Here is an 18,939-nt window from a genome sequence, read left to right as displayed (position 1 = left end):
CTTGGCAAAGGAGAATTGCTTATAATATACTGTATTTGGCCTGCGGGGATAGTAGTCCGTGGGATTTGGGATATGTGAGGCTTTGAAATGGGAATCACATACACATCTCTACTCTTAGATTCTGGATCAAAACGGGGTTTAGGTGGTGGGCATTGCGGGGGGCATGGCAATGGGTGTGGTCAGCCCGGTAGAAATTGTAGAGAACATTTTAGAGGCCCTCATCTTGGAGGTGTAGACATTTTTGCACTTTTAACCCAATTTCTGCAATTCTACACACATTTTCCAACGGAGATGAGAGACATTTTTGCCGTTCTAAAGCTAATTTCCTGCAATTCTATTCATTGTGTCATGGATAATGCTGTGTTCATTTTCTGAAAAATAATAACAAAATCAATACTGCAAAATTAATTGTTTTGGGAATTTTCAATTCTCCCTGACTGTCTAGCTTTTATTTTAGTGATTGTTAGTTGTTAAAGATTATACTATTGAAAGATATAAAGGTCCATTATCTTTTCTACACACTTTATTTCTGGTTTCAGTCATTTAAGTTAACACTGAAAGCGTTTTTCAATCGAAAATATTCATTTCTAATTATTCATTTTTTTACACAGTTTGTAAAAACACTTAGGCGGCCACCCCAAAAATCCCTGCAATCAAATTACATTTGGAAAGTAACCATTGCTCAAGAGCATCCTGTTCCGGAACTGTAGAGCTGGAGAAGTGGGTATGTGCGTGTCTGTGCAGATTACACATCCCTTCCAGTCTCCAAAGTGCCCTTTTGGGTGTTGGCATTATTTCCCCAAAAAATATTATTTTGTATAGATTTTTTGTCATTGAACCCACTGCCCGCAATTCGTTGTGATATCGTCATGTTCGCCACACCCAGCCCTTCCATTGGTTGCGCCTGTTTATCTGCCCTGTACAGAGCTCACGCACGCCCAGTATCCAAACATGCATGGCTTGAGAGATGCGGTCACCGGTCGAGTATGTGTAGCGAGCTACCTAGTTTAAATATCAACAGTACAGCCACAGCAGTATAACATTTGATTAACACTTGATAAAACTTGATTTGGCCTACATCATCATCAATATTCAGTCTGGTTGCCTGATATGTGCAGCAGAGAGAGGCAAAAAGACATAGAGAAGACATACTGCATCAACGACACCTCCGACCAAACTCCATCCCTTCTTCAGTCGGGAGTTGCACATGTGTGTCAGGGCAGCAGCAACACAACTGCTACACTCTAGCTAACTACCATATACTAAAATATCCACACAAGCCACTAGCCATCATGAGTTAGAAGATTATGAACATTACATTATGAAGTTAGTATATTGATACGAGTATTGAAGATGAATCACAATCAGTAAGATAAATTGAGCTAGCTAACTAGCAGATTTACATCAATCATCAACATCAATGATCAGCTGATATCCCACCCTCTTTTCCATCATGTGTTTAGGAGGCACTGTATCTACACCTAACAAAAATATAAACGCAACATGCAACAATTTCAAAGATTTTACTGAGTTACAGTTCATATAAGGTAATCAGTAAATTGAAATAATGCAGAAAGGCCCTAATCTATGGATTTCACAAGACTGGGAATACAGATATATATCTGTTGGTCACAGATACCTTAAAAGAAGGTAGGGGCGTGGAACAGAAAACAAGTCAGCATCTGGTGTGTCCACCATTTGCCTCATGCAGCGCGACACATCTCCTTCGCATAGAGTTGATCAGGCTGTTGATTGTGGCCTGTGGAATGTTGTACCACTCCTCTTCAATGGCTGTGCGAAGTTGCTGGATATTGTCGGGAAATGGAACACGCTGTCGTACACATTGATCCAGAGCATCCCAAACATGCTCAATGGGTGTCTAATGGGTATGCAGAACTGGGGCATTTTCAGCTTCCAGGAATTGTGTACAGATCTTTGCGACATGCGGCCGTGCATTATCATGCTGAAACATGAGGTGATGGCGGCGGATGAATGGCAAAACAATGGGCCTCAGGATCTCGTCACATTCAAATTGCCATCGATAAAATGCAATTGTGTTCGTATTCTTGTCCGTAGCTTATGAACACCCATACCATAACCCCACTGCCACATGGAGCACTCTGTTCACAACGTTGACATCAGCAAACAGCTCGCCCACACAACGCCATACACACTGTCTGCCATCTGCACGGTACAGTTGAAACCGGGATTCATCCGTGAAGAGCACACTTCTCCAGTGTGCCGGTTGCCATCGAAGGTGAGTGTTTGCCCACTGAAGTCGGTTACGACGCCGAACTGCAGTTATGTCAAGACCCTGGTGAGGACAACAAGCACACAGGTCAGCTTCCCTGAGACGGTTTCTGACAGTTTGTGCAGAAATCCTTCAGTTTTGCAAACCTACAGTTTCATCAGCTGTCTGGGTGGCTGGTCTCAGACGATACCGCAGGTGAAAAAGCCGGATGTGGAGGTCTTTGGCTGGCGTGGTTACTCGTGGTCTGCGGTTGTGAGGCCGGTTAGACGTACTGCCAAATTCTCCAAAACAACGTTTGAACATTCAATTCTCTGGCAACAGCTCTGGTGGACATTCCTGCAGTCAGCACGCCAATTGCCTGCTCCCTTAAAACTTGAGACATCTGTGTCATTGTGTTGTGTGACAAAACTGCAGAGTATCGAGTGGCCTTTTATTGTCCCCAGCACAAGGTGCACCTGTGTAATGATCATGCTGTTTAATCAGCTTCTTGATATGTCACACGTGTCAGGTGGATGGATTATCTTGGCAAAGGAGAAATGCTCACTAAAAGGGATGAAAACAAAGTTTTGCACAACATTTGAGAGAAGTAGGCTTTTTGTGTATATGGAACATTTCTGGGATATTTTATTTAAGCTCATAAAACATGGGACCAACACTTTACATGTTGCATTTATAGTTTTGTTCAGAGTAGCTTGCTTAACATTTGTAATGAGTGAGTCTGTTGTTGCAGAAATAAATAGCCCTACGCAACAACAAACAAATCTTTGCACGGCCCTGCATGTGTCTCACCACGTCGTTAGGCAGGCTTTGGAGGTCGTCGAAGGGTGTTTCCAGGGTGTTAGTGTCTACGTTGAGGACTACCACGTCATCCAGGGCCATCCCCCTCACCTTCTGCAGGGAGAAAGAAACACAGAGAGAAGGCTTGACACTTGCACACACACATTCACAGACACACACACACACAGGCAGGCAGTCATACAGATATGCATACACAAACACACTTAGAGGTTGGGTTTATAAACCTGTCTGTGGTTAGGAACTTACCTCCATTAGGCTGGAATGCACTCCAATGAGGTAAGGCATGGGCGCACTGCAAAACACAAACAGATCAGTGAATTAAACAACCATGAATGTGAGAATTTACCCACAGCATGATCTCAGCCATGAACACAAAAGGGTCATATAACAACCCAATTTGCAGAGTAATGAGAAACTCAAACATACACTTGAGTACCTTGTTCATTTGTCATGATCATTGTGACACACATCGACCAGATTGTGTACACTTTGTACACGTTCAGGGCAAAACTTTGACAATGCAAGAAAACAAAAACATTGTCTCTTTATTTATGTCATATTCATTCATCATCAACCTTCAATACAGTTCTCCTCGAAATGTTGCTTGTTTTTTCACAGTTGAACAAATTATATCAAATGCTATTGGTCGCACACACATAATTAGCAGATGTTACTGCAGGTGTAACGAAACGCTTGTGATCCTAGCTCCAGCAGTGCATTAATGTCTAACAATTCACAACAATACACACAGATCTAAAAGTAAAAGAATGGAATTAAGAAATATATACATATTAGGACGAGCAATGTCGGAGTCCGGAGTATGAGGTCCATTCGGAAACTATTCAGACCCCACATTTTGTTACATTACAGCCTTATTCTAAAAATATATATATATATTTTTTTATAATCCATCTACACACAATACCCCATAATGAAAAAAGCGAAAACAGGTTTGTAGAAATGTTTGCAAATGTATAAAAAATTGAAAAACAGATACCTTATTTACATAAGTATTCAGACCCTTTGCTAGAGCTGGCCGCCCAGCCGAATTGCGCAATCGGGGGAGAAGGGCCATGGTCAGGGAGGTGGCCAAGAACCCGATGGTCACTCTGACAGAGCTCCAGAGTTCCTCTGTGGAGATGGGAGAACCTTCCAGAAGGACAACCATCTCTGCAGCACCACCAATCAGGCCTTTATGGTAGAGTGGACAGACAGAAGCCACTCCTCAGTAAAATGCACATGACAGCCTGCTTGGAGTTTGCTAAAAGGAACATAAAGGACTCTCTGGTCTGATGAAACCAAGATTGAACTCTTTGGCCTGAATGCCAAGTCTCACGTCTGGAGGAAACCTGGCACCATCCCTACGGTGAATCACGGTGGTGGCAGCATCACGCTGTGGGGATGTTTTTCAGCGGCAGGGACTGGTAGACTTGTCAGGATCGAGGGAAAGATGAACGGAGCAAAGTACAGAGAGAACCTGCTTCAGAGCGCTCAGGAACTCAGACTGGGGTGAAGGTTCACCTTCCAACAGGACAACGACCCTAAGCACACAGCCAAGACAACGCAGGAGTGGTTTCAGGACAAGTCTCTGAATGTCCTTGACTGGCCCATCTAGAGCCCAGACTTGAACCCGATCGAACATCTCTGGAGAGACCTGAAAATAGCCGTGCAGCGACGCTCCCCATCCAACCTGACAGAGCTTGAGAGGATCAGCAGAGAATAATGGGAGAAACTCATACCCAAGAAGACTGGAGCCTGTAATCGCAGCCAAAGGTGCTTCAACAAAGTACTGAGTAAAGGGTCTGAATACTTCTGTAAATGTGATATCTGTTTTTTGCACACTAAAATAATTAAAATGTTCTTGCTTTGTCATTATGGGGTATAGGGTGTAGATTGATGAGGGAAAAAACAACAATTTAATATATTTTAGAATAAGGCTATAACATAACAAAATGTGGAAAACGTCAAGGGGTCTGAATACTTTCCGAAGGCATGGAATGTATGCGATGGGATGTATAGTATGTGGATAGAATATTTAGTACATCTGTAGAATACGTAGGATAGAATAGTATATATACAGCAATAGTTGAATAGGATGGCACTGACTAGAATACAGTATATATACACTACTGGTCAAAAGTTTGGACACACCTACTCATTCAAAGGTTTTTCTTTATTTTTAATATTTTCTACATTGTAGAATAATAGTGAAGACATCAAAACTATGAAATAACACATATGGAATCATGTAGTAACTAAAACAGTGTTAAACAAATCAAAATATATTTTATATTTGAGAGTCTTCAAATAGCCACCCTTTGCCTTGATGACAGCTTTGCATACTCTTGGCGTCCTCTCAACCAGCTTCATGAGGTAGTCACCTGGAATGCATTTCAATTAACAGGTGTGCCTTCTTAAAAGTTATTTTGTGAGAGTGATGGAGTGCTGCATTAGATGACCTGGCCTCCACAATCCCCGACCTCAACCAAATTGAGATGGTTTGGGATGAGACGGACTGCAGAGTGGAGGAAAAGCAGCCATCAAGTGCTCAGCATTCAGTGAGGGAAAAAAGTATTTGATCCCCTGCTGATTTTGTACGTTTGCCCACTGACAAAGAAATGATCAGTCTATAATTTTAATTGGTAGGTTTATTTGAACAGTGAGAGACAGAATAACAACAAAAAAATCCAGAAAAACGCATGTGAAAAATGTTATAAATTGATTTGCATTTTAATGAGGGAAATAAGTATTTGACCCCCTCTCAATCAGAATGATTTATGGCTCCCAGGTGTCTTTTATACAGGTAACGAGCTGAGATTAGGAGCACACTCTAGGAGTGCTCATAATCTCAGTTTGTTACCTGTATAAAAGACACCTGTCCACAGAAGCAATCAATCAATCAGATTCCAAACTGTCCACCATGGCCAAGACCAAAGAGCTCTCCAAGGATGTCAGGGGCAAGATTGTAGACCTACACAAGGCTGGAATGGGCTACAAGACCATCGCCAAGCAGCTTGGTGAGAAGGTGACAACAGTTGGTGCGAATATTCGCAAATGGAAGAAACACAAAATAACTGCATGGAGCCCCTCGGCCTGGGGCAAGATCTCACATCGTGGAGTTGCAATGATCATGAGAACGGTGAGGAATCAGCCCAGAACTACACGGGAGGATCTTGTCAATGACCTCAATGCAGCTGGGACAATAGTCACCAAGAAAACAATTGGTAATACACTATGCCGTGAAGGACTGAAATCCTGCAGTGCCCGCAAGGTCCCCTTGCTCAAGAAAGCACATATTCAGGCCTGTCTGAAGTTTGCCAATGAACATCTGAATGATTCAGAGGAGAACTGGGTGAAAGTGTTGTGGTCAGATGAGACCAAAATCGAGCTCTTTGGCATCAACTCAACTCGCCGTGTTTGGAGGAGGAGGAATGCTGCCTATGACCCCAAGAACACCATCCCCACCTTCAAACATGGAGGTGGAACATTGTGCTTTGGGGGTATTTTTCTGCTAAGGGGACAGGCCAACTTCACTGCATCAAAGGGACGATGGACGGGGCCATGTACTGTCAAATCTTGGGTGAGAACCTCCTTCCCTCAGCCAGGGCATTGAAAATGGGTCGTGGATGGGTATTCCAGCATGACAATGACCCAAAACACACGGCCAAGGCAACAAAGGAGTGGCTCAAGAAGAAGCACATTAAGGTCCTGGAGTGGCCTAGCCAGTCTCCAGACCTTAATCCCATAGAAAATCTGCGGAGGGAGCTGAAGGTTCGAGCTGAAAAACGTCAGCCTCGAAACCTTAATGACTTAGAGAAGATCTGCAAAGAGGAGTGGAACAAAATCCCTCCTGAGATGTGTGCAAACCTGGTGGCCAACTATAAGAAATGTCTGACCTCTGTGATTACCAACAAGGGTTTTGCCACCAAGTACTAAGTCATGTTTTGCAGAGGGGTCAAATACTTATTTCCCTCATTAAAATGCAAATCAATTGATAACATTTTTGACATGCGCTTTTCTGGATTTTTTTGTTGTTATTCTGTCTCTCACTGTTCTAATAAACCTACCATTAAAATGATAGACTGATCATGTCTTTGTCAGTGGGCAAACGTACAAAATCAACAGGAGATCAAATACTTTTTTCCCTCACTGTATGTGGGAACTCCTTCAAGACAGTTGGAAAAGCATTCCAGGTGAAGCTGGTTGAGAGAATGCCAAGAGTGTGCAAAGTTGTCATCAAGGCAAAAGGTGGCTATTTCAAGAATCTCAAATTTTTGGCCTTACTGTGACATCGGATTCTGTATGTGTCCTGGAGGGCAGGCAGTGTGCCCCCGGTGATTCATTGGGCAGACCGCACCACACTCTGGAGAGCCCTGCGTTTGCGGTGAGACAGCCCGACAGGATGCTCTCAACGAAGCATCTGTAAAAGTTTGTAAGGGTCTTGGGGGCCAAGCCAAATTTCTTCAGTCTCCTGAGGTTGAAGAGGCACTGTTGCTGCTTCTTCACCACACTGTCTGTGTGGGTGAACCATTTCAGATTGTCAATGATGATGTGTACGCTGAGGAACTTGAAGCTTTTCACCTTCTACACTGCGGCCCCGTCGATGTGGATGGGGGCGTGCTCCCTCTGCTGTCTCCTGAAGTCCACGATCAGCTCCTTCGTTTTGTTGACGTTGAGGGAGAGGTTATTTCCCTGGCACCACTACGCCAGGGCCCTCACCTCCTCCCTTCAGGCTGTCTCGTCATTTTTGTAATCAGGCCTACTACTGGTGTGTCGTCTGTAAACTTGATGATTCAGTTGGAGGCTTGCATGGCCACGCAGTCATTGGTGAACAGGGAGTACAGGAAGGGGCTGAGCACGCACCCTTGCGGGGACCCTGTGTTGAGGATCAGCGTAGTGGAGGTGTTGTTTCCTACATTCACCAGCTGGGGGGCGGCCTGTCAGGAAGTCCAGGACCCAGTTGCACAGGGCGGGGTTGAGACCCAGGGCCCCGAGCTTAATGATGAGCTTGGAGGGTACTATGGTGTTGAAGGCTGAGCTGTAGTCAATGAACAGCATTCTTACATAGGTATTATTTTTGTCCAGATGGGATAGGGCAGTGTGCAGTGTGCTGGCGATTGTATTTTCTGTGGATATATTGGGGCGGTATGCAAATTGAAGTGGGTCTAGGGTGTCAGGTAAGGTGGAGGAGATATGATCCTTAACTAGCCTCTCAAAGCACCTCATGACGACAGAAGGTAGTGCTATGGGGAAATAGTCATTTAGTTCAGTTACCTTTGTTTTCTTGGGTACAGGAACAATGGTGGTGGACATCTTGAAGCAAGTGGGGACAGCAGACTGGGATAGGGAGTGATTGAATATGTCTGTAAACACTCCAGCCAGCTGGTCTGCGTATGCTCTGAAGACGCAGCTAGGGATGCCGTCTGGGCCGGCAGCCTTGCGAGGGTTAACACGCTTAAATGTCTTACTCACGTCGGCTACGGAGATCAAGAGCCCACAGTCCTCGGGAGCGGCCTGCGTCAGTGGCATTGTGTTATCCTCAAAGCAGGCGAAGAAGGTGTTTCGCTTGTCCGGGAGGAAGACGTCAGTGTCCGCGACGTGGCTGGTTTTCCCTTTGTAATCCGTGATTGTCTGGAGTCTCTGCCACATACGTCTTGTGTCTGAGCCGTTGAATTATGACTCCACTTTGTGTCTGTACTGACGTTTCGCCTGTTTGATTGCCTTATGGTGGGCATAACTGCACTGTTTGTATTCAACCATATTCCCAGTCACCTTGCCGTGGTTAAATGCGGTGGTTTGCACTTTCAGTTTTGCGCGAATGCTGCCATCTATCCACGGTTTTTGGTTTGGATAAGTTTTAATAGTCACAGTGGGAACAACATCCCCGATAAACTTCCTGTTGAATTCAGAGGCAACCCAGAACATATCCCAGTACGCGTGATCAAAACAGTCTTAAAGCATGGATTCCGATTGGTCAGACCAGCGTTAAATAGACCTTAGCACATGTATTTCCTGTTTGAGTTTATGCCTATAGGAAGGGAGGAGCAGAATGGAGTCGTGATCTGATTTGCCGAATGGAGGGCGGGCCTTGTAGGGAGAGTAACTATGGTTGAGAGTTTTTGAAGTGCGAGTACTACAGGCAATGTGTTGATAGAATTTCGGTAGCAATTTCCTCATATTTCCTTTGTTAAAGTCCCCAGCTACAATAAATGCGGCCTCAGGATATGTGGTTTCCAGTTTGGACAAAGTCCAGTGTAGTTCCTTGAGGGCCGTTGTGGTATCGGCTTGAGGGGGAATATACACGGCTGTGACTATAACCGAAGAGAATTCTCTTGGGAGGTAATACGGTCGGCATCTGATTGTGAGGTATTATAGGTTGGCTGAACAAAAGGACTTGAGTTCCTTCACGTTATCACAATCACACCATGAGTAGTTAATCATGAAGGATACACCCCCGCCTTTCTTCTTCCCGGAGAGTTCTTTATTCCTGTCTGCGCGATGTACTGAGAACCCAGCTGGCTGTATGGAGGGGGACAGTATATTCGGAGAGAGACATAATTCAGTGAAACAGAGTATGTTACAGTCCCTGACATCTCTCTGGAAGGAGATCCTCGCCCTGAGCTTGTATACTTTATTGTCCAGGAACAGAACATTAGCGAGTAAAATACTCGGAAGCGGTGGATGGTGTGGACGCCTCCTGAGTCGGACTAGAAGTCCACTCCGAATACCTCTTCTCCGCCGGCGGCGTCTTGGAGCAGCCTCTAGGATAAGTTCATTTGCCTTGTGGGGTATAAACAAAGGATCTAATTCGGGAAAGTCGTATTTCTGGTTGGAATGCTGGTGAATTATCGCCGCTCTGATATCCAAAAGTTATTTCCGGCTGTATGTAATAACACAAAAAAACGTTCTGGGCTAATAATGTATGAAATAAAAAATACAAAAATACTGCAAAGATGCTTTGGAGCTAGAAGCAGAGCTGCCACATCTGTTGGCTATGACATAGGGTCCATTGACATGCTATCACAGTGAGACAAGAAGTTGGGATAAAACATTTTTACTTTCCAAGCATACTGTAGTGTGTGTGTGCCTCTGTGTGTCTGTGCATGTGTGTGCCCGTGTGTGTGTGTGGTGTGTACACTAATGTCTGATCCTGTGAAGCTAGACAAGGGACCCTCAGACACTCAAATACTGCCAGAGAAGAGATATGGCTGATTGGGTAACAGTCTGAAGGATAAAGCGAGCAAGGGAGGGAAAGAGAATGTGAGAGAGATAGGCAGGAGGGATGTGAGAAACCTGTCAACCCGTGAGGAGGTGATGAAGCCAGACCCGAAAACACTTAATTAACTGTCCTCTTCTCCATTTCTCCATCTCCTCAGCCTAGTGTGACATTCAATTAAAATACAGCAGCAAGCAGGGAAAAAGCCACAACAACTCAAGGGATCAAGAAGTACTGGAAAGCATAAAAAAAGGAAAATGAATATAGGAAAATGTAAATACATATCTGATTTGATGTTTTGGCCAATGCTAATCGTCCACATGGCCAATTATTTACTGTCGCTGCGAAAAATGGGGGAAATTAAAAGTTGCCATTGCGTAAAATGTGAAATGATGCCTGATGGAGCTTCCTAAGCTGGAAGCTCCATTGCCAACTTCTCAAAAGCTGATGTCGAATTAGCTCTCGGCTACCATCTTTTTCGAGGTCCCCTTTGCCAATTTCCCAACTAAAAGCCTTTTGGAGTGCTTTTACCTTCTATCTCCATGTTTTACCCTCAGTCGATAGAAGAGTATATAGGAACAATTATCAATATACGAGAGAAGGAAAAGAGAAGGAGAGAAGGAAAAAAGAGAGAGCGATAATTAGCTTATTGCACCCCTTCTCTCTACCCCCCTCCCTGTCGTGAACAACCCCTTTAATTAACACTGGCTGCTTACCACAAGAGAGAAAATCAGCTGTTGTTAGATATCTCCATATTTATGTTTCCCAAACATACAGTCTTTGTTTATGCAAATTCCACTTAAAATGGCCGATCGTCGTTTGGCTATTTTAATGAAGCCAGGGGTATTAACTGAGGTCAGTCATTCATAAAATCTCTCTGTGGGTCTGTAACCCTCAATTAAATACATTCCTAGCCTCAGTTATATTATTCCTCAGATCTCTCTCCTTCCTTTTCAATACCTAATGTGTGTATATGTTGGTTTCTGTGTTTCAAGAGAGGTGAATTACAGCAAAGTTTGATACCATTGCCTGTAGTACAGAAAGAGGGAGGGAACTTAATCGTGGCAATTTTGTGATTCCTAGAAAATAGACGCCAAGACCCCAATGGCCTCTTCGGCATCTAAAAAATTATGTTTCAGTAAGTTTCCATTTCTGTTGTCTCAACGTCAACAGTGAAGAGGCAACTCCGGGATGCTGACCTTCTAGGCAAAGTTGCAAAGAAAAGGTTTTGCCCATCTTAATCTTTTACTTTTATTGGCCAGTCTGAGATATGGCTTTTTCTTTGCAACTCTGCCTAGGTCAGCATCCCGGAGTCGCCTCTTCACTGTTGACGTTGAGACTGGTGTTTTGCAGGTACTATTTAATGAAGCTGCCAGTTGAGGACCTGTGAGGCGTTTGTTTCTCAAACTAGACACTAATGTATTTGTCCTCTTGCTCAGTTGTGCACCAGTTTTATTGTTTCTTTAATCAGCACAACAGTTTTCAGCTGTGCTAACATAATTGCAAAAGGGTTTTCTAATGATCAATTAGCCTTTTAAAATGATAAACTTGGATTAGCAAACACAACGTGCCATTGGAACACAGGACTGATGGTTGCTGATAATGGTCCTCTGTACGCCTATGTAGATATTCCATTAAAAATCAGCCGTTTCCAGCTACAATAGCCATTTACAAAATTAACAATGTCTACACTATTTCTGATTAATTTGAATTTGTTATTTTAATGGACAAATAAATTGCTTTTCTTTTAGAAAACAAGGAAATATCTAAGTGACCCCAAACTTTTGAACGGTAGTGTATGTATTTATGTGTTTATGTATGTGTTTATGTATGTATGTATGTATGTATGTATGTATGTATGTATGTATGTATGTATGTATGTATGTATGTATGTATGTATGCATGTATGTATGTATGTATGTATGTATGTATGTATGTATGTATGTATGTATGTATGTATGTATGTATGTATGTATGGAGCATAATGTATTTACAGTTTTATTCACGTTTTCAAGTACTGGTGAGAAATAATGCATTCCAATTATTGCATAGATTGTAATGGACACCTATGATGTGTGTCAAATACTTTTTTGGTATTTTGTTGTACTGATTATAATGAGCTAATGCTAAGCTATTTGCCAGCTATGTGTTGCGCCATGTTTGTTGACATTATACAATGCATTCTGGGTGTCACATAAACGTCTGTCAGACCAAAGATGTTATAATGAGTTGAAGGAATGGTTCACTTATCTTTCGAGTAAACTTCAGGAAGTGAATGAAGGGAAGTGAATGATCGTAGACAACACACCCCCTTCAATATGCATACTGGAAACAGGCCAAACTGATCTGGTCTCCTCTTATTATCTTTGGTTGAAGCGAAAAAACAAACATGGCGGCGTGCACAAACTACCCATCCTCAGATTATTTTTTATATCTAGAAAGTGCTTTACTCAATTATTTTGATCAATGTTGAGCTCAATTGTGATATGATGAATTATAAATAGTAATTACTATTAGCTAATTCATATTGTGGTTTCTGTCAGCCGAGAGTTCTCTAAATATGACCGCTTGTCAATCTTTCCTCAGTTAGCGCTAGGACGAATGTGGCCTACATTTTCCAGTTTGGATGATTGGGTATGCTGTGGCTACTTCTGTGAATGTCTGAACATTGCATCCAAAAATAAACTGGTCACATTCAGGACAAAACTTTGTAAGGACTGTGTTTGTGCAAAACGTTTCTGTGAAAAGAACAGTGTGGCTAGCTCAAATGCTGACTGTTGCGTCAATAGAAACTGGGCTAAGGAAATGAAGATAACATCTACACTGAAACAATGAAAACTCCTGGAGCTTCTATGTGAGCCATCTGAAACAGAGCTGTGCTTCACACCTTCAGTTAACTGTACACCATGGGTGAAGGGGTGGGGGCGATTATTCCTGTTGACTGAGATAGGTCCACTTACTCGGGTTCACCATTATACATACACAAGCATGGACAAATACAAACACACGCCCTCACGCATGCACACACGCAAAACACACAAACCTTCAGCCTTTGAACCAGAATAAGGAACCAGATTCACTATAAATAATATATTTTTTAAAGTGACACTGTCCAAATATTGTGATATACTCAATATTATTGTAAACAGGGTCATATTGTACTATCCCACCCCTATTTCAGACACATTCATGCATACACATATGTATTTTATGTTACTGTGTCAAATAAAAAATTTAACGGGGCAATCTGCAGTTCAAACAACAACAAAGCATTACCCCGCCACTGTCTTGGTAAACAGTTAAGGTATGGGGCAGGAGAAATGTAAACACTCAAATTCATAGACAGAGCTAAATCAAATTTATAGACCGAGCATTGGATGCAAGGTAGAGCTCTCATCGGGCCTGAAAATTTGAGGCTGGTCTTACCCAAGCCCGGTGAGCTGAAGCCCAAAGCCCAGGCCCAGTCCGACATTACAGAAATGCAATGAGCCCGAACCCGAAACCCCCCCAGACTTCTAGAAAACAGAATATTGATTTAAACTGGTGTTGAGAAGGCAGAGGCGGGCAGAGTGAGGAGACGAGGAAACAGCCATTGTCTTAGAAAAGCGTGGAGAGAAGAAAAACGTAGTTATGATCAACTGAATGACAAACATTTGTAATAAAGTAGGCTAATGCAATTGAAGGCATGTATCATATTGTTGCTTATACTGAAGTCACAATGTCATATCCAACCGTTATACTAATTTTAAAGCAATAGCCCTGTGTGGTCAAACTAGATGATAATTTCAGCACCGTTTTGATTGGGACAGTGCAATTGCGCTGCTTTCAGACAAGCATGGGGGACTCATCTTGATAAATCAATCAATGTCCTATTTTTGTTATCACTGAATCTCCGTTTGGATATTTGGTTACAATTACAATCATGATAATCTTTATTCTAGTTTGCTCATATATTAGCACTGATCAAAACATTTTGCTGGCATGTTATGTAGCGTAACAAGTGTATTTTGCCCTTCACTCACGTAGTAGCATGTCCTACTCCCGACCAAAAGCCTGTGACTTGTCTGACAATTAATTTGTTTCACTGACTCTCCGTCTGTATATTTGGTTAATTGATCGCTGGCTGGGCAAATACAGTGCCTTCAGAAAGTTTTCAACCCCCTTGACTTTTCCACATTTTGTTGTGTTACAAAGTGGGATTAAAATGGATTCAAATGTCATTTCTTGTCAACGATCTACACAAAATACTCTGTAATGTCAAAGAGAAATATATATATATATATTTTTTTACATTTGTCAAAACAAAAAAACACTAATATATCTTGATTACAAGTATTCAACCCCCTGAGTCAATGTTAGAATCACCTTTGGTAGTGATTACAGCTGTGAGTCTTTTGGGGTAAGTCTCTAAGAACTTTGCACACCTGGATTTTACAATATTTGCCCATTATTCTTTTAAAAAATGTCAAGCTCTGTCAAGTTGGTTGTTGATCATTGCTATACAGCCAATTGCAAGTCTTGCCATAGAAGTTCAAGCCAATTTAAGTCAAAACTGTGATTAGGCCACTCAGGAACATTCAATGTCATCTTGATAAGCAACTATGGTGAATATTTGGCTTTCAGTTTAAGGGTTATTGTCCTGCTGAAAGGTGAATTTGTCTCCCAATGTCTGATGGAAAGCAGACTGAACCAGGTTTTTCTTTTGGATGTTGCCTGTGCTTAGCTCTATTCCGTTTCTTATTATCCCCCCAAAAAACTCCTTAGTCCTAGCCGATTACAAGCATACACATAATATGATGCAGCCACCACCATTCTTGAAAATATGAAGAGTGGTTCTCAGTGATGTGTTGTGTTTGCCCCAAACAGTATTAATTATTGCAAACAGGATGCATGTTTTTGGAATATTTTTATTCTGTGCAGCCTTCCTTCTTTTCACATTGCCATTTAAATCAAATCAAATTGTATTTGTCACATGCTTCGTAAACAATAGGTTTAGACAAACAGTGAAATGCTTACTTATGGGCAATTCCCAGCAATGCAAAGAAAAAAAAAAGGTTGTTGAATTTTTTTAATAAAAAAAGTAGATGAGTTATTATTAATTTTTTTGTCATTTAGCAGACGCTCTTTTCCAGAGCGACTTACAGGAGCAATTAGGGTTAAGTGCCTTGCTTAAGGGCACAGACAGATTTTTCACCTAGTCGGCTCAGGGATTAGAACCAGACAAACATTGGCAGTAGAATGGCCTTACTGAAGAGCTCAGTGACTTTCAACGTGGCACCGTCATAGGATGCCACCTTTCCAAAAAGTCAGTTCGTCAAATTTCTGCTCTGCTAGAGCTGCCCTGTCAACTGTAAGTGCTGTTATTGTGAAGTGGAAACGTCTCGGTGCAACAACGGCTCAGCCGCAAAGTGGAAGGCCACACATCTCACAGAACGGGATCGCCGAGTGCTGAAACGCGTAGCAGGTAAAAATTGTCTGTCCTCGGTTGCAACACTCACTACCAAGTTCCAGACTGCCTCTGGAAGCAACGTCAGCACAATAACTGTTCGTCGGGAGCTTCATTAAATGGGTTTCCATGGCTGAGCAGCAGCACACAAGCCTAAGATCACCATGCACAATGCCAAGCGTCGTCTGGATTGGTGTAAAGCTCGCCACCATTGGACTCTGGAATAGTGGAAACGCGTTTCCTGGAGTGATGAATCACACTTCACCATCTGGCAGTCCGACAGACTAATCTGGGTTTGGTGGATACCAGGAGAACGCTACCTGCCCCAATGCATAGTGCCAACTGTAAAGTTTGGTGGAGGAGGAATAATGGTCTGGGGCTGTTTTTCATGGTTCGAGCTAGGCCCCTTAGTTCCAGTGAAGGGAAATCTTAACGCTACAGCATACAATGACATTCTAGATGATTCTGTGCTTCCAACTTTGTGGCAACAGTTTGGGGAAGGCCCTTTCCTGTTTCAGCATGACAATGACCCCGTGCACAAAGCAAGGTCCATACAGAAATGGTTTGTCGAGATCGGTGTGGAAGAACTTACCTGGCCTGCACAGAGTCCTGACCTCAACCCCATTGAAAACCTTTGGGATGAATTGGAACGCCGACTGCGAGCCAGGCCTAATCGCCCAACATCAGTGCCCGACCTCACTAATGCTCTTGTGGCTGAATGGAAGCGAGTCCCTGCAACAATGTTCCAACATCTAGTGGAAAGCCTTCCCAAAAGAGTGGAGGCTGTTATAGCAGCAAAGGGGGGACCAACTCCATATTAATGCCCATGATTTTAAAATGAGATTTTTGACGAGCATGTGTCCACATACTTTTGGTCATGTAGTGTATGCTATTTAGAAGACGCTTTTATCCAAAGTGACTTATAGTCATGCGTCCATACATTTATTACGTATGCATGGTCCCGGGAATCAAACCCACTATCTTGGTGTTGCAAGTGCCATGCTCTATCAACTGAGCTACATAGGACCATTGTGGTTACTCACCAGCAGTAGTCTATGAGGTGCTGAGGCAGGACGGGAATGAAAACGTGTTGCCAATACATGGGGTACATCATGGCCACCGACCCATGAACACATGCCGTTAACTGCGAGGGAGAGAGCATAAAACAGGACAATCACCCACAACACCACATAACATTATAAGGCATATTACTATTTCTCACAGTTTCATTTTGAAATATACATTATATTGACAGAGTCACTATTTCCTGCATTTTCATATTGGAGAAAAAATACATTAGTGGGGAGGGCACACAGTATCACCTAGAGTGCAAGATGCTCTGTACCTCTCAACTTGATACATATGAGAATACCGTTAACATTTCATTTCAGGAATATGGTTATAGCACAGTAAGTTCAAAATAACGCTTCTCTCATCAAACTTAATGACAACAAACTAATTCTCAACGTTTGACATTCATATTCATAAGATGGTAATGATTATTCAGAAAGTGTAATATAGTTCTCTCTGCTCTTGCCTCTGTGATGCACTCTAAACTGAAAAATATTTTGGATGGAAGATCAAATGGAAAGCTACATTAGGCCCACAAGAAAGACTATAATGTTTGTACAGTATGCCTGTGTCTGTTTGCATGTGTGGTTGGTTTTACAAGACCAGACCAAGCGTGCTGTAGTGTGGGTAGCTTTTCATTACTGAAGCCTTCATAAAAGACAGCAAACTAAAACGCTCTATTAATTAACTTCTTGTCCACCCAAAATGACAGTAACCATCTACCCAGGAAACCAGAGCCAAAGTCACAGTCAAGTGCATGCAAGCACACATGGGTTGAAGTCGAAGAGTAAATTGGCCATTGCTCATGGCATCAAAGCTACCCCAGAAATGAAACAAATTACACCACCGGAAATTAGACCAGCAACGTAATTTACAGTAAGAAGAGAAAAATTACATCTATTCCCAACTTTTTTTTCTTTGACAGTTCCTGTCACTGACGCTTAATACGAGCGTGACAAATCCCGCTCCCTTTTGTGTGTCAGCTAGGAGGAATATAGCGCCTGCCAGCCTATGGGACTGATCAAATTCAGACGGCGCCGTCAAACGCCAGCAGATGTGCCAATAGTAGTGACGTTGTGCTGCCCGACCAACAACAGAACAGCCCTTCCCCAGAATAACAGCGTTTGTCTGAGACATGTGACGTGGGTGGTTTTCTATATTAAGAGCTGTCAAAAACGCATGGGAGTGAACATAAAATGTGTTCCTTTCTCTCACCCTCCATAGTCAATCAAACTGGCCAGCTTGGTGGAGATTCTGAGAATGTTGCTCTGATCTAAGACGGGGGGAGGAAAACGTTGTGGCAACGTTTGTTTGAGGGACGTCATAGCGAATGGGGTGTGGGGAGAAAGGGCCATTGGGGAATACCCGTCCACAGCCATGTCAGGTAAAGTATTTTTCACTTAGATTAATCATATACCTTTTATAGGGGAGGTGGAAGACGTGTGGTTTCTCTGTTTTGATAAAACAGAGGAACCTTCTGCTTTTCTCCCATGGCTCTGGTCAAAAGTAGTGCACTATATAGAGTGCACTATATAGGGAATATGGTCACATTTGAGATGTGTCCCTTGTTTATATTCCTCAATAACCACTGATATGGGAAAAAAATAGTGTGTTCTCCCCATATTCTTCAAAGAGCATGGCCACATTTTGATGGAAGGTACAGTTAGTTTTATACCACACCACTCTAACATACACTACCAGTCAAAAGTTTGGACACACCTACTCATTCAAGGGTTTTTCTTTATTTTAAATATTTTTTACATTGTAGATTAATAGTGAAGACATCAAAACTATGAAATAACACATATGGAATCATGTAGTAACCAAAAAAGTGTTAAACAAATCAAAATAGATTTGAGATTTGAGATTCTTCAAATAGCCACCCTTTTTACCTTGATGACAGCTTTGCACACTCTTGGCATTCTCTCAACCAGCTTCATGAGATAGTCACCTGGAATGCATTTCAATTAACAGGTGTGTCTTCTTAAAAGTTAATTTGTGGAATTTATTTCCTTCTTAATGCGTTTGAAACAATCAGTTGTGTTGTGACAAGGTGGGGGGGGGGGGGGGGGGGGGTATACAGAAGGTAGCTCTATTTGGTAAAAGACCAAGTCCATATTATGGCAAGAACAGCTCAAATAAGCAAAGAGAAATAAC

General features: G+C 42.5%; 1 protein-coding gene across 1 annotated transcript in view; it reads right to left on the bottom strand.

Annotated features, from left to right (window-relative positions):
* Positions 1 to 18,939, bottom strand: part of LOC311100292 (DENN domain-containing protein 1A-like) — a 243,674-nt gene that overhangs the window by 48,520 nt on the left and 176,215 nt on the right. Inside the window, exons 10-12 of the mRNA XM_084141154.1 lie at positions 16,755 to 16,855; positions 3,296 to 3,341; positions 3,041 to 3,142 (exon numbers count right to left, since the gene is read on the bottom strand). Of these exons, the coding sequence (XP_083997280.1) occupies positions 3,041 to 3,142; positions 3,296 to 3,341; positions 16,755 to 16,855 (249 nt within the window). The remainder of the gene's footprint in view (positions 1 to 3,040; positions 3,143 to 3,295; positions 3,342 to 16,754; positions 16,856 to 18,939) is intronic.

The sequence above is a fragment of the Coregonus lavaretus genome (assembly GCF_964263955.1).
Source record: "Coregonus lavaretus genome assembly, chromosome: 24".
NCBI lineage: Eukaryota > Metazoa > Chordata > Actinopteri > Salmoniformes > Salmonidae > Coregonus > Coregonus lavaretus.
This window is presented reverse-complemented; position numbering and strand designations above follow the sequence as displayed.